Source organism: Psittacula echo, assembly GCF_963264785.1.
Source record: "Psittacula echo genome assembly, chromosome: 11".
NCBI classification, from domain to species: domain Eukaryota; kingdom Metazoa; phylum Chordata; class Aves; order Psittaciformes; family Psittacidae; genus Psittacula; species Psittacula echo.
The window spans coordinates 3694208-3705704 of NC_137746.1; the positions used below are offsets into that span (position 1 = coordinate 3694208).

General features: G+C 42.5%; 1 protein-coding gene across 1 annotated transcript; it reads left to right on the top strand.

Annotated features, from left to right (window-relative positions):
* Positions 1-2326, top strand: LOC308226020 (uncharacterized protein; the record flags this gene model as incomplete). The annotated part of the gene is made up of 4 exons (XM_080627307.1): positions 1-108; positions 326-352; positions 1090-1218; positions 2189-2326. The coding sequence occupies 4 exons, from the start codon at positions 1-3 to the stop codon at positions 2324-2326; spliced, it is 402 nt and encodes a 133-aa protein (XP_080483433.1).
* Positions 2327-11497: the final 9171 nt, after the last annotated feature.

Sequence of the window (11497 nt, forward strand, 5' to 3'; positions counted from 1 at the left end):
ATGAATGCCAGCATGCTGCCATACATCCTCTTCTCTTGCTTGCTGCTCTGTGTACAAGCACAGAACTGCAGCGTCCGTGAAATCATCCGGCATACAAAACTCCTGCTTGTAAGTTTAGCACCTGCCCTCTGTAAAAGCTGGTGCAGTGAGTGGCAATAAATACTGACTTCTCACTTGTTCTTTCAGCAGGAAAGTCCTCCGAGTTGCCCCTGTAGGGAGACAGCTGTCAATGTGAGTACATCACTTTGGAGAACATCATGAGAATGTATTTGTGTGCTGAATGCTACCAATGCTGGATCTTAACGCTCACTCTTTTTATTTTCAGTCATGTTCATGCCTTCCCATTGCTGAGGTAAGTACTGATTTTAAGCTGTTGTAGGTGTTAGAGAAGTTCAGTATTAACTGAGTTGATTTTGCTCATGCTGCTCCTTATACAACTTTTGCTTCTCGTTATGAGGAAGCTTTTAATGCAGTAGTAGCAGCAAAACTGCGCTTGATGTATAGTGGTAGGGAGGGAAGCAGAAGTCTGCCCATCATCAGTGCAGTCAACCAAGCCCAGCCAAACAGAGCCTTGGGGGCTTCACTCATAAATCAAAAGATGCTGGCTCTTGCTCTGAAAATCTCTGCAAGCCTTTGGTTTATGGTTACATGCCAAAGACTAAGTGAACCTGGGCCAGAGCTGTCAGGCCTCAGATGCTTAGCTCTAGGTGTATCTAACACAATTTCACTTTCATAAGCCTCCTCAAGTATGGGGAAACCCAGCATTGGCTGAAACTACACTTCAAAAAGTTACCATGTGAGGTTTTCTGAGAGAGGTGACAGGAGCTTCATACGGCATACATGATGATTCAGCGTTTTACAAACTCCCCAGAGTCCATGTACCAGTTTTCAATAGAAGCCAATGATTAAGACCAAATGTGTTGAGCTTGCATCAGGTGAAGTTATGACATCTGTGTTTGGGAATTGGTCTAACTCCTTTTGTGGATGCTAGTGATGCTAGTGAAGGCAGAATAGGTCACATTTGATGGTGACATCCTGCCACAGTTAGGAATACACAAAATGCATTCTACCTTTTTCTTCATTGAACAGCCTGGCCACGAACTGCCATGCTTTGTGGAAGGAACCGAACACATGCTGAAACACAACATATCTTCCAATGCAGTAGTTGAAAGGCTTAAACGAAGCTTTCAGATTCAACTGGACAGAAACCTCTGTGAAGTAAGACTTTTCCTACTTTCCTATAGATGTTTGTCTATCTTTTACAAAAGAAAGGATTTTTTAATAATTTAAATATGTGTACCTAAGTGTCTGATCGATTTGAAATGTATTGTAAATAACTGCTCTATGTAGGAGCCAAGTATGATAGCTGCAACATGTATGAGGGGAGGGAAAGCTATTAAAATTGGCAGAGGAAGCAGGGAGATGGGTTCTGCCCCACTGTGCCATTTCCCTTCTCCAGATCCCTTTAGCATGAGAACCTTTAAACACCTCTGGGAGAGGAGCTTCATTTAATTTGCTTTTCTATTCTCCTTTCTCAAATGTGTTCGTACTCTAAACAGCAATGATATATAACCAGAGAGTAGATGTGCTGGGGACCAGCAGGCATAGGATCATTCTCTTCTGGAGCATTAATTCTACCGAAGCTGCAATTCTTTCAGGGATGCTCAGGCCTGGAATACTGATGCGGCCTGCAGCATCCTCAGACTTGTGATGATGCTCAGGAAGACTCCAAGATCCCCAGATGACTTTCCTCAGGCAGTGAAACATCCTTTATTTACAGTGAGCAGAACTGTTGTGTAACCCAGTGAGACAGAAGATGCTGATGCAGCAGCGTTGCAAGCTCCTTTTAGCTAGCCTCAAACTTGCAAGGGGGAATATTGTTAGAATGGGATTGCGACACCGAGCAGCCCCATTGCCCTTATCTTACTCATCTTCTCCTACAGCTCTATCTGCCCTGTCTGCCAGGTTGAAACAGCCTCATTGAAATGATTTCACTTATACCTATATGACAGCTGTCACCTTAGTCACCACAAAAAGGCACTCACCGCTCAAGGAACAGCTCTTTAGGAACTGCTTTTGCCATCTCTGCTTAGCTCCAAAGAATGTCTATTTTAACTGTTTCATCTAAATCCTTTCTATTTTTATGGAACCTTTGGTAACCCGATCTTTGTTCTTCCTCCCATCACAGAGCCTGGCGAACGGGACTCAATGCCAGTACAAGACCAAAGGAAACGTGAAGGAATTTTTGACTAAAATCCTGAGGACCTATCAAGAAATCAATATACATAATTTAAAAAAGCTTAAAAAAAGCCCCATAATCCTTTGATAAGAACGGGGAACAGAAAAGTTATTTATTGTATTTATTGTTCACCTGAACTATAGAAGGTAGAAATACCAACTGCTAAAGCAATAAAACTGCTCTTTACCTGAGCACCAAAATTGTTCAGCTCTTCATTTTATATGTTTTGTACTTGGTGAAAGATTTGAACATCCTATTTTGGTGCCAGTGGGCACCAAAACGCTTCTGCAAAGTGCTGGTCCAACAGTTTCACTCACATGAGATGCTACAGCCAAACACGCATGCTCTGATCACTCTATAGCTCTAGACATACTCCTGGACTTGTGATTCAGAGATGCTGTGTTTTCTTTGTGCATCACATTTATTTCTGATAACATCTATACACCATGAATAAGTCCTTTCTTTCTTGCAAGGCTGCAGATTTTCCTGCCCAGAGCCACCTTTCTCTTTCTTCTAAATATTCAGTGGTAGAGAAGTCATGAACTTCTTATCATACAACAGCGAGATCATACCCAGAGTTAACTGCAAGTCCTTAATGGGCTTGTGTATTTGGAACATGTTGTGCACAATTGTTTCTTCCTTCGAATGTATTTAACTTTGAAGATCTTTCTCTAGCGCCATGAGCTCAATTTGGTTTTGGTTTGGTTTTCTATCACCTCTCCACTTGGCTCAGCAGAAATAAAAGAGGCAAAAAGGGAGATGTGCTGGAAAAAAAACCCCAGGATATAAGGGGAGAGGCTTATCTCAGCCACCTATTCCAGCCTCACTGGTAGTTTCTTAGATCTCTTCACACAAGGGAAAATCCCAAACAGGTGAAAGAAGGTCAGATTTCATCTATCTCCTTTGTGCCTCCAAGAGGAACAAAAGAGATGAGGCATTGTAAGAGGGCTGGCCTTTGAGATGTGGAGGATCTTAAAAGGTCTTCAATGCCAATGTCATTTCTTCATCATCTCCACTGGAGTATGGATTTTTCATACCCCAGGAACAGAAGCAGGTGTATAATTCCCTTTCTTTTTTCAGCGTGAAGTACGATATTGATGGGATGAACATGTTCCTAGGATCAAAAGCACGACAGTAATGCTCATCAACTACATTATTAAAGGTTTCCATTAACATGGGCCTGGGGGAAAAGAGAGAACTAGATTATACAAAATGCATCTGATAAGACTATATAAAACTTATGTATTATATATCAAATCAAATGCATTTCTTGAGGTGTCTCTGCTTTACATTTGGTAAGATAATAACTATCCAGAAGACTATTTCTGTGGTAATGCTGATGCAGATGAAACCAAGAAATAAAACAACCATTCCTCCTTTCTCACATTTTCATATCTTCCTACACTTTCTACTCCACATTCAGCTCAGGCAGCTTCCTCCTAAAGAACCCTTCTTTTCAATTCTAATGCAAAGAAAAATCATCCACATTTCTGATAAATCAGCAGAATGCCTCTGCATGCTCCTGATGTCGAAGAGAAGAAAAAGGTTCATTAACATCCATAGATCTTACTGAATCTATGGTGTCAGAGCTCAGATTCTCCAGGTCCCAGGACTGCAGACAGCTGTTCTAACCTGTGCTTTCAGCAAGGAAGAAGAGAATTCTTTGTCTAATACTTTTACTCCCCGAATTACTTCACTGGATTTATGAAATAGGTACAATAATTGTGAAATCATGGCACAAGCACAAGATACATCATAAATTCAGTTCTGCCCCATATAAGCTGGCAAGAGTCAAATGCAGTCAAACAGCTTCCAGTCAAATCACTTCTGCAAGATGGTAATAGGAAACTCTTGCACAGGATTTGAAAACCCAAGCAAACTAAACTGCAGAAGATAAACGTGTAAAATATCTACTCATCTGATGCCTTGGTTTGCAACCTGTGTGACAGAAATGATTGTTGTGTGCTTGAAGCATTCAGTGCAGAACTGTGCAAGATGAAATAAGCACTTCCACTGCTGTCTGTCACTGCACGTTATCTGTGAGCTGATGCAAAGTGTTTCCTTGCACTGGTGAGCTCCTCAAACCCCTGTAATCTATTGTCCAGGAAACGTGGCAGTGCTCCATCCTTGAGTATTTTAGCCCTCTTCCTTCCCACAGCCATATCCAAATCTCCTCCATGGGACTCTAAATGCCCTGAGAGGCTTTGCAAGCCCAGGGCAGCTCTATGGGAAGTGCTAGATGTCCCATGGCAGGACTGAACATCCCTTCGGCCAGCCCCTGAGCAGACATGGGATCAAGCAGATGCCTGTGGGCCTCTTCTCTCGCTCTTGAGTTTGGTTCACAATAGGATTGTGAAAGTGCCAGGTGAGAACAAATGGAAACTAATCCACTGAGTTATTTAATGACTGTAACAAGCACCTTTTCCTGATATCTCAATTATCTTTCTCTTGCAGCTCTCTAGCAGGACGTGTCATGCTACGCTGTGAAGGAGCGGATGTGGCATAAGGCAGGGGAGACAGAGGAGGAGGAGAAGGTCAGATAAGTTGATAATATTGGGGAATAGATTTACAATGAGGAATTAATAATCAAATGTGATTCTAGGGATGAGCCCTTCTTCCAGCCATTCAAAACTGACCTGGTGTCCGTGGCAAGGTGCATGCTTGTTTTCAGGTATGCACAGCTCCTCACTTGCCTTGCTTCTACAACTCACATCAGCCAAAGGAGGCTCTAAACACGATTTGCTTTGTGATTTCCAAGACAAAAAGCCTGGATATCCCCTGATGCAGGGCAGGAGTGGCCACTTCCTGCAAACTGGAAGGTAACACCATTACCTCTGTACATAGCACCTCTTTCTTTGGGAATGTCTGTCTCACAAGAGTTAAGTGTTGGGAACATGCAGACCAATTCCATACCACATACCACCATAACTATATGATTTTCTCCATTAGCATGAAGTAATGCTAAAGAATATACTAGGAGTGACCCAAAGGCACTTGAGAAGCTACTTCACTCTTTGCCAAGGAAGAATTCCCCCAGCCCTGCTACACCAGCCACCACACAAGCCTGTCTTTGATAGGTTTTGCTGCTGACAGCAGTCAGACAGAAACCCATTCACAAACCTGCAGTTCTACAGTAGTATTTTCTTCATTTGGGCATCCACTTCATAGCATGGCTATTACAAAACTTTTGGTGTTGTTTTCAGAAACCTGTCTAGGACAGCTTTATATGCCTGAGTTTCTGCTATGATACTTATCAACGCACAAGCACAGCAGCAGAGCCAAATGCACTCCAACACCCTATCCCTGTTTCTACATAACTCCATGACCTGCTGCAGGACAAGCCCAAGCCTTAAGCAGTGTTAATGATCTAATAGGAGGCTGTCTCTAATGACATATAAATGAATATTGGTTTAGGAGGTATTTTTGGAGGGACTGGAAGTGCCCCAGTGCACTGTTTCCCTCCACCCCAAGTCTCTTGCACCCCTGTAAGAACAAGTCTGGTCTATGTCATGCTCCATGGGAAGGAAAGGCACCGGGCTGCCATTCAAATGCTTCCCAGTCATAAATCACACTGGGTATTTGAAAGCGGTTTCACGTATTTGTACAAGAAAGCTGATGTTATCTGGCTAATCCTCACAACACCCTCCTGAGGCATGTGGACAAGCTTTACAGAAAAGTAAGGAAACAAGAGTTTGCTGAGGCAGTGAACTCATTTCTCCCCAACATGGCATTCTACAGTTGTCTGAAGACTGACAGCATTTGCTTCCAGAGCTCAACACACACCAAGCTTTAACATCACCAAATGACAGCACACATAATATCAGGTGGTGCTACTGGGGATGCTAAAGCCAAAGAAGCTATCATTTCCATTCTGTTTTCCCCAAAGATAAGCCTATACCTGCCCACAGCTGCTTATAGCTCCCTTTCCATCTTTCCTATTGGTCTCCCACTTTCAATTCAATCAGCTAGAAAATCTCCAGCAGTTAGAACTAAAACTTCCCAGGACTTTGATGTGCATCTCTCACAGATGCAGCCTTGGTGATCTGTAACTTGCAGCATCTCCATGGACACACACTCTGTAGTGCAAGCTGCACATCAAGCACCCATTCAAACAGCAATGTTTTGTTGTCTTCTATGAACTTCTGCAAATAATCCTGACTGTTCACACTACTGTTATGAGATATAAGATAAATGTTGTTTTCTGTCGAAACACAGCATGGATGATAGCTCAGGAGCACAAAGGAGTAGAAGGGCTGGAAAGAGAAGGCAGAATGCTTCCAGACACAACTCCCAGATTGCCATACAGGCTTTAATAGTCAAAGATGCTTCCAGAGAAGCAATTTAAGTGTCTGAATTGTTTCTGCTATCTTAAACCTAGCAGTGTAGTAAGACATGAAACAATCATAAGCTCAGATCAGGTTATAATCTAGAAAAAGCCACAGTACCTAAGAAACTACATAAAAAACATTTTTCCATGTAAACCATCAGTGAGACTTCTTTTTACTCATTTCAGAAACAGCATCATCAAGGGGCTTCACAAGAAAGCAGATGCCCTTGACTTATTTATTGCGTTCCTATTGCTGGGTTTTAACTTGGTAACTTTCGGACTAAATAAGCATTTTCCAGGGGTAATAGGTCAACAGAAAGCCCAGGAGTGAGGGGAATTTCCCCAGACTCCCCACAAAATTGGAATTGTAAAAGAGAAAAATAAGAGGGAAATCATGACTTAAGAGCTGCAGATAATGATCAGCCGACTTCTGACTTCGCAAGCAGCCTGTGGGAGAGAAGAGAGATACTGCGTCTGACAGCGACTTCAGGCAGGATATAAATCAGCCATTGAGATATAAGATTGTTCCACGGTGGCAGAAAAAGTTTCTTGCTCTTATTTTGCTGTGCTTCCATACACTTGACATCATAGTATTATGTAAAATGCAACAGAAAGGAAAGCATGAAGATTTAAAAGATCCTCATTGACCACAACGTATTTTCAGCAACATAATGCAATTAGAAATAGAGGCTAAGGTGTACACAAGGAAGGAAAAGTGCAAAAAGGCATAGAATTGTTAGCACCTAAATACTAGTTGCTTTAGCACATCTCACAATAGAATCATAGAATAGTTAGGGTTGGAAAGGACCTTGAGATCATCCAGTTCCAACCCCCCTGCCATGGGCAGGGACACCCCACACTAAACCATGGCACCCAAGGCCTCATCCAACCTGGCCTTGAACACCACCAGGGATGGAGCATTCACAACCTCCCTGGGCAACCCATTCCAGTGCCTCACCACCCTCTCAGTAAAGAATTTCTTCCTTAGATCCAATCTAAATTTCCCCTGTTTCAGTTTGAACCCGTTACCCCTTGTCCTGTCACTACAGTCCCTGATGAAGAGTCCCTCCCCAGCATCCTTGTAGCCCCCCTTCAGATACTGGAAGGCTGCTCTGAGGTCTCCACGCAGCCTTCTCTTAAGGAAACAGGCATTTAAGACCTAATGGCCCCTTCCTTCATGACTGAGGCAGCAAAGGTTGTGCAAGAGTTTTGGGGAACAGCAAAGGGAGATTTGGGTGGTTTGAAGTATGGTCTCCCCTTGCATGAGGGGAAACCACCAGGGAAGTGGAGCAGTGTGGCTGAAGCAGGGAGAAGAGGTGTGTATTGAAGGAATGCTTTGCTGCCGGCCCCACGACTGCAGAGAGCAAGGTGATAGCACATTCACATGGGTAAGACAAGGGGTGATGGGCACAAGTTATTCCTGGGGACATTCCAACTGGACACAAGAGGGAATTTTTCCCAGTGAGAACAGTCAGTCATTGGAATAATCTCTGCAGGGAAGTGATGGCTTTCCCAGCATTGGATACTTTTGGGATTCGCTGGACAGGGTGCTGAGACATCCAGACTAGGTCATGCTTTGCCTAGAAAGGTTGGACCAGATGATCCCTGGGGTCCCTTCCAACCTGGTATTCTATGATTCTATGATACCAGCTACAGACATGAACAGAGAATTTTAGCTTACTCTTATTTTATACTTATTTGATACCAGGATGAGGGACTAAGGAAAACCTCTGTCTGAATGTATATATAGACAGAAATACAGACAAAATTCCAGCCACAAAGTAATTAAAGTTATATATCAACAAAGTGTGTGTATATATATATATATATATATATATATCTCAACAGAAGGTCCAAACATTCTCCATGGAAGTGGTGGTTAGGAGATCCTGACTAGTGCTGATAGCTTTGCTATCTGCTGTCCCCAGGAAGTGATCCAGCAACTAGAAAAAGCCTGGGACTTTGGAAGAACCTCGCTTTGGTAAACAGCATCCTATACAGGAATCAAGGGGCTGTGTGGGATCGAAAACTGTCTAACCTAGAAAGAATCCTTCATTTTCCATCCAACTCCTCATACAGGTAGAAGAGGGTGAAGAACAGGGCTGTACCTGCACTGGGTGCCCTCCATTATGTAAGTTGAGCCATAGCATGAGATGATACTTGGACAAGTTGTGAGTTTTTCTCTTCACAAAGGCCAATTCTAAGTGCACTCATTAAAGGTATCTTTTCAGTCAACACCCAGGTAAGCACTTGTGGCAACATGCTTCATCCTTTTGAGATTTATCAATAATGAAAGAAAACCTGGCATAGCTATGACTGCTTATAAGTGTTGTCTGACATGGAAAATATAATGGATGGATCTCTAATGACTTCTGACAAGATCAAACTGAATCTTCTTCATACTAAATGTAAGATCTGAATCCCTGTGCCCTCAGAAGGAAAACATTTTCAAGCAGTATTGACCCATATTCTCACTGGAAAACTTACAGAAATGTTTTTCATTTTCAGCAACTGAAAACTAAGGAAAAACTCCTGGTTTTGAATGAGGTGTTCTGAGAAAAGGGAATTCATAATGGAGACTAAACGGGGTTTGTTCCCATTCAGTTTTTCCTCAAAGTATCTTGGAATCAACCAAACAATGCCACACGGTTCTACTGCTGGCACTCCATTATGAAAGAGAGTTATCACCATGCTTTGCTTTTATTTCACACTTTGGTAACTCTATATGTGCAGTCACCCCTCCTGCAATCCCTGATCAAGCTGAAAGGCCAGCTACTGCAGATTAATTAGTCCACAAGGATTAGACCGGCTGAAGTGCAGACTCAAGAGAATCACAACAGCATCCTATCACATACTCTTTTCCAAGTCCTGTAATTTGGCTATATTTATTATAAAAAGACATATACACAGTAGAGAAGGGCATCTAAAATTATATCCTTACACAAACCAAGTCCAGATCAGCAACAGCACGCATAAAAACATCAGTTAGAAGATACAGCCCTGAGAGGGTCCTTCACCCTTCTGACAGTGAGTTTGTGCTTACGTCCAGGTCATGGTACCATGGTAAGTCCTAACAGCATGAGACATGTTCATGACTGTACACCTGGCTTGAGGTCTAACCTGATTTGTAATTTTCTTGGACTGATCCCAAACTTTTCAGATCTTCAGAATGAGATTGTGCAAGCGCTCTTATCCCACTAAGTTAAACAAATAGAACAACGACATGCAGGTGTGGTGCAATTAAATTAATAATTAGATTGTTTAATAAATCAGATTACAGATAATGATTATTTCACCATAACCTTCTCTCAGAAGTTTCAAGAGCAGCAGTCCTTCCATCTATCAAAACTGACAGACAGCCAAGTGATTTATGGTTCAGCAAGCAAGCCCAGGTTAGGAAAGCTGACTTCCATCAACAGTGTCTTTCATCGCATAAGCAAGAATCGCCTTAATGAATCCACCCTGTGCTTCTTGAAACATCTCTCCAAACATCTCCTTCCTCCCAAATCCCAAACAAAACATGTAACAGTTCTTCTAGGAATCAGCCTTTTTCTCAAGGGCCCCAAATTTATTGCTACTCCTCACCAATGTGTGGCCGAACACCCACTGCATCTGTAGCAGTGCCACCAGCCACGGTGGGGATGCTCTTTGTGAGGCTGTATTTGAAGGGCAGCAGTGTTACAGAGAGAAAACTTGAAGGGAACTAAGGAACTCATGAGGCTAGAGGCCAAGATAGAAAATGTGCAAACCAGACGTGATGCATCTGAAAGATAAACCAACCAGGACTGCATGCTGCAACTACTACCTTCTTATGTTGCTTCTGCTGGCATAGTGCAGTGGGTTTGCACTACTTCACAGCCATGGGATAAGCTGAAGGAACACTACAACTTGTGCTCGAGACAGCAGTGCTGAACAAATCTGTGTGAAGGACCAGACACCCAAGGGGTAAGACAACGTAGTTCACCTTCACACAGGAAGGTTGCTACTGATCCCTAGGAAACCAACCACCCTGCGCATCTACAACTCAAATACCAACAAGTCCAGATCCAAATCCAGCTATTGAACTGTCAGAGATAGTCCCATAAGCTGTGCATGGACTGTCTTCTATAGCAGTTGGACAGAAACAGCAGGAAGGTCTCCAAGAAAAGCTCTCATACTGTGGTCAGTTTATTAGGGTCATTTATTACATGTTTTCTTGAAGGAACTTGCAAATACATGAGCAGGATTGCTGGCCAATTGCTTGACCAGTAGGAACGTCAGTGTAGGAAGATTTGTGACACCAAGTTCTGAGGACATCAATTCTCAGGTTAGAAAGCTCTGGATTTATAGGTTTATTTGGCTTAGAAAAATAAACCTTGAGCAGATTTGGATCTAATCCACGCTGCTGCCACTGGCAGCTGGCAGAAACTGGTAATTAATTAGTATTTGAGTCTTCTCCTTTATTGCAGGCAGTTAACAATCAAACAACATGCGCGTACATTCAGTACTAAGAATTCTGGGACCGATCCCAAGAAAGTCAAGTTTTGGCTGGCAAAAAACTCTCAGTAAAGGTGAAAGGCGAGCCTGGGCTCAAACCAGAAAGTTAAAACCAGGGGCTGCTCAAAACTATTGGTTAAAACTGCTGGTCAGGCTCCGGTGGGAGGGACCATGTTCTGCTCCATCCGTGTCCTGATATTGTGGTTTGGGATTTACAGGATTGCAGTGGGGGAACAGAGGTAAGCCACCACCCATCAGCATATAGCCGTGAGTATAAACCCATATATAACCCGTAAGAAAGTAATTTATGGGCCATTCTAAAGCTCTTTTCTGGTGTCATTGTTTCTAGGGTTATTGTTCCTTATTTCTGTGAATGGCTTCCGTTCTTTGGTAACTATAATATATATATATAATAATATAATATATAATAATATAATATATATATAATAATATAA